This window comes from Sprattus sprattus (genome assembly GCF_963457725.1).
Source record: "Sprattus sprattus genome assembly, chromosome: 1".
In the NCBI taxonomy this organism is placed as follows: domain Eukaryota; kingdom Metazoa; phylum Chordata; class Actinopteri; order Clupeiformes; family Clupeidae; genus Sprattus; species Sprattus sprattus.
Genome location: NC_137920.1, coordinates 27,694,544 through 27,699,543, shown reverse-complemented (window position 1 = coordinate 27,699,543; position 5,000 = coordinate 27,694,544). Strand labels below are relative to the sequence as shown.

At 45.0% G+C, this 5,000-nt stretch overlaps 1 protein-coding gene across 1 annotated transcript in view; it reads left to right on the top strand.

Moving 5' to 3' along the window:
- The window catches only part of eml6 (EMAP like 6), a gene marked incomplete at both ends in the record, with an annotated part of 39,406 nt that overhangs the window by 21,729 nt on the left and 12,677 nt on the right, over positions 1-5,000 (top strand). Inside the window, 8 exons of the mRNA XM_080843227.1 lie at positions 214-355; positions 793-945; positions 1,610-1,741; positions 2,398-2,486; positions 2,951-3,118; positions 3,584-3,785; positions 4,121-4,247; positions 4,695-4,773. Of these exons, the coding sequence (XP_080699353.1) occupies positions 214-355; positions 793-945; positions 1,610-1,741; positions 2,398-2,486; positions 2,951-3,118; positions 3,584-3,785; positions 4,121-4,247; positions 4,695-4,773 (1,092 nt within the window). The remainder of the gene's footprint in view (positions 1-213; positions 356-792; positions 946-1,609; positions 1,742-2,397; positions 2,487-2,950; positions 3,119-3,583; positions 3,786-4,120; positions 4,248-4,694; positions 4,774-5,000) is intronic.

Genomic DNA, 5,000 nt, shown 5'->3' with positions numbered 1-5,000 from the left:
CTTGTGGGAATATATCTTCTCAAATACATATTATGTCTTGTTTGTGTGTGTTTCTGTTTGTGTTTGTGTGGGGGTGTGTGTGTGTGTGTGTGTTTGTATGTATGTGTGTGTGTATGCTTATATGTATATGTGTGGGTATGTGTGTGTGTGCTTACGTGTGTGTTTGTGTGTGTGTGTGTGTGTGTGTGTGTGTGTGTGTGTGTGTGTGTCTAGGGTCATATGGAGGGAGAGGTGTGGGGTCTGGGTGCTCACCCCCTGCTGCCCATCTGTGCCACCGTCAGTGACGACAAGACGCTTCGCATCTGGGAGCTCTCAGCCAATCACCGCATGGTGGCCGTCCGCAAGCTCAAGAAAGGTCCACCCCTCCTTATGACATCACACGATATGGTTTACCATAGATCCACTTTTAGTCAACAGAGAGATACAAAATCATTCCATAATAAGAGAATGGTCAGATATGTCAACCGTGCTTTTGGTTTAGTTTAATATCATGATATGATACTGTGCTATGCTGTGTGTGTGTGTGTGTGTGTGTGTGTGTGTGTGTGTGTGTGTGTGTGTGTGTGTGTGTGTGTGTAGGTGGGTGGGTAAGGGTGTGTGTGTGTGGGGGGGGGGGGGGGGGGGGGCGTGTGGGGGGGGTTTGTGAGGGTGTGGGTGATTGACTGCGTGTCAAGGAGATGTGTTTGTATGTGTGTGTTTTAAAGAGAGAGATTGAGTGTATGTATGTGTGTGTGTGTGTGTGTGTGTGTATTCATATGCTTGTATGACCCTTTCTATCCCTGTCTGCTCCAGGTGGTAGGTGCTGTGCCTTCTCCCCTGACGGGAAAGCCTTAGCCGTGGGCCTGAACGACGGGAGCTTCCTGGTGGTGAATGCCGACACGCTGGAGGACATGGTGACCTTTCACCACAGGAAGGAGATCATATCCGACCTGCGCTTTTCACAGGGTAACCAGAGCTTTAAGCACAGTATCCTGTGTGTCGTGAGGTGGACTAGGCGCAGGGACTGAGGTATCCGCTTGCAGGCAGAGCCTTCAGGCTGTCGCAGAAGTGTTTAAATACAGCGCAACAACAAGGAAGTGTCCGCGTGCTAGGCTACTGATCTGCTGTGAACTAATGGGGGAATTCAGCATAGTCATTCTGCCAGCACTGATATAGCAATGTCAGGGAGTTTATAAGGCCACTGCAAATGTACGGTCACTTGATTTTATAGAATTAGAAAAGAGAAGATTATTGATGTATGAGAAGAGATTGGATACGTCAGTTCAAAACGTTTCACATCAAACACTAGAGGACCTAGAGGACACAAGGGTCGCCTTTGTTTGATAGTTGAGCGTTCCATAATTTATCATTACATTTTATATAAACACTTAGGTTAACATGCAGTTGAACAATAAGGCTAGAACAAGTGGTATCCATAGCAACAACAGGGATCCTCAGGGTACCTCAGCAAAGTTGGAGGTTGTGAACACAGACCAAAGGTGCCGGTGTCTGCTGTACTGCCATATTTTTGTGTAGAAAACATGTAGAAACATGTGTAGCAGGACTTGCTTGTCTATGTGTTGTCTAGACGACTGGTGTTGCATTCTCTCACCCCATGTCTCTTTCTCAGACGCTGGCAAGTACTTGGCAGTGGCCTCCCACGACACGTTCATAGACATCTACAACGTGATGACGAGCAAACGTGTGGGCATCTGCAAAGGGGCCTCAAGCTTCATCACCCACATCGACTGGGACATGCGCGGTAAGACGATGCACATACTCTGTTCCTGTCCAACACACACACTACACACACACACACACACACACACACACACACATCGACTGGGACATGCGTGGTGAGACGACGCCACGCTCAGCAACGCGAAAAATAGCAGCAACACGGCTTTTAGCGTGAGCTTAATTGAGTGAAAACCAGTTAATCTTAATCTGATTAGGTATGGTGAGGTTGTTTTAACTGAGTGATGATGTAATGAAGGGTGCTTCAAGACAAGAGTGATTAGAAGCAATGATATATGGTTGGATGTAATTAGTCCTAATGGGACTGGATTTTTTCACTGTTGTAAATTATATTCAAATTCATCTTCAAATTAATTGCCATGGCATATTGTCACGTGGACGACAGATAAACACACCTGGCACAACACAACTAGCCACCTAGACTATGCACTATATCGTCAACATACATAGTTAGACTGAGTAAGCATGCTAGCAAGCCTTTCATCAGTACCAACTGTGCTGTTTCTGGTCTGTGTAAGTATTTTACAGGCCCTTTTGGTGGTTTGATTGCTAATTTTCGACCAAAACTTCTTGCTGCTGTCTTTAGATACCTGTTGTGACACGTCATTGGACTACATTCCATGTTACTAGATCTAACTGTGTCTGATTGGCTGTTTGCAGGAAAACTGCTACAGGTGAACACTGGAGCCAAAGAACAGTTGTTCTACGAGGCGCCCCGAGGAAGGAGACAAACCATCAACACCACTGAGGTAGCCATGGCAACACTCACATACCTGTGTGTAGAACGTGATTTGTAGCCATGAGGTATGACACTGAGGTAGCCATGGCAACACTCACCGACCTACGGTCAGTATGTGATTTATAGCCATGAGGTATAAGACGGAGGTAACCATGGCAACACTCACCTACCTATGGTCAGAATGTGATTTGTCCAATACTGGAGCTGGATTCCCACAATAAGTCATAAGAATAACACAGCGTTGGTCAGGGAATAGCTTAATGAGATATTTGTATCTAAGTATCTTCATGTCTTACCATTCATTAGAACCACAACTATTTCTGATGTGCCCTTTAATAGTGAGCAGAGGCCTCGGTTTTAATGGCATTGTGTGTGTGTGTGTTGGTGTGTGTGTGTGTGTGTGTGTGCTTGTGCGTGTGCGTGTGTATGTGTGCGTGTGCGTGTGCGTGTGCGTTTGCGTGTGTGTGTGTCCAGTTTGAGAAGGTGGAGTGGGCCTCCTGGACGTCGGTCCTGGGCCCCACATGCGAGGGCATCTGGCCGACGCTGAGCTTTGTGAACGCCTCGTCCCTCACCAAAGACAAGAAGCTGCTCGCCACCGGAGACGACTTCGGCTTCCTCAAGCTCTTCAGCTTCCCCTGCAAGGTGACTCGGCAGTTTATGAAATCACATAAGGCCCTGTTGCCAACCCAGTTTTAGCTGATTAGATTCAGACTGACTCAGTATTTGTTTTTAAGGTTTTTTGGTTACAGTGTCTTGGCTTTCTGGTCATTTTGCACTTGGAAATGTTATTATTTTTCCATAGTAAAACCCTTTGACCATAATATATTCTTTATGTGTCATTTGATTCAGCGAAAGGTCACTCAGTTCAACTTTGTGTCACTAAATAAAAGGTTGTCTGTTGGTGTTTGCTGTTGACATTCAGCACAAAATTGAATAATTTGTGTCCTGATAATCCCATTGTAGTTTGTGACATCTTTGCTGTGTCCTTTCCACTTATCTTCATTGTTGCCTGTTCCAACACAGCAAATCTGGAAATCTACACCATCAGGTAGTGCAACTCATGTGTTTGGTAGTGATGTTGATGCCCTTGGTTCTCCTCCACCACAGGGTCAGTTTGCCAAGTTTAAGCGGTACGTGGGGCACAGTGCCAACGTCACCAACGTCCGCTGGTCCCATGACGACACCATGCTGCTGTCAGTGGGCGGGGCCGACTCGGCTCTGATGATCTGGGCAAGGGAGGCGGGCGTGGCACGAGAAAGCAAAGCCGTGGACAGTGAGGAGTCAGATGACGACGCAGAAGATGATGGAGGTGTGTGTGTGTGTGTGTGTGTGTGTGTGTGTGTGTGTGTGTGTGTGTGTGTGTGTGTGTGTGTGTGTAAAGGAGAGTGAGGTATGTGTTAGTATGTATGAGGTTATGAACAACAGTGCTTTTGTAAATGTGTTCTAGTGTTTTAATAGTATGAATCAGGTTCTGACCTGCTATGTTTCAAACACTGATAAATTCAAACAGGTCACAAGTCACCTGATTCAACCACAAACCATGAACATGATGGGGGCTCATTTGATCCCATTATCAAATCGAACAGAAAAAGGGAAGGATTGGCTCTGAGATGTTTCCTGACTGACTGCATCTCCTGTCTCTAGGTTACGACAGTGATGTTGCCAGAGAGAGGACCACAGACTACACCACCAAGGTCTACGCTGTCAGCATCCGCGAGATGACTGGCACCAAGCCCCACCAGCAGCAGAAGGAGGTTGTGGTAGATGAGAGGTATTTATTTTATAGAGGGAGATCTGAGCTCTGTAAAGCGCCTTGAGACCATTGTATTGTTATGGCGCTGTATAAATAAAATTGAATTGAATTGAATTGAGGTGGATAAGAGGGATTTATTCTATAGAGGGAGATTGTGGTGCATAAGAGTTATTTATACTTCACATTTTTCCTCAGCATGTCCACAGAAAAACTGTAGAATATTTGACTCTATTTATACTGAAATCGTATGAATATTACAACTGTTTAAAGTGTACAAAATTAAATAAACACCTGTATTTGACCGATACTTCTATTTAGATCAGCTTCGCATATAAACACTGGTGTCTGAGGCATTGGAGCAGATCAAAGTAGTGACCAAAAGCTGTCATCCCTATTGCTTTTGCTGAGTGAGAGGAGATTTTTGCCGACTGACGTTTGTCTGATCCATCTCTTTTTTCTCCTCAGACCCCCCGTGAGCAGAGCTGCACCGCTGCCAGACAAACTACTCAAGAATAACGTCACCAAGAAGAAGAAGCTGGTGGAGGTCAGTCTGGCGGCCATTTTGGGAGACAGACCACTTTGTGAACTTGTAACACACTATTTCACTTAGTAACAAGAGAGGGCACAATATCTGCCACATCAGATTAGTTGTGGTTTGAGGAGAAATATAGTTAAATGAATAATGTAATGCAATATAAACTCAATATAATAAAACAAATAATGCAATGCAATATAAACTCAATATAGTAAAACTAATAATGTAAAGCAATA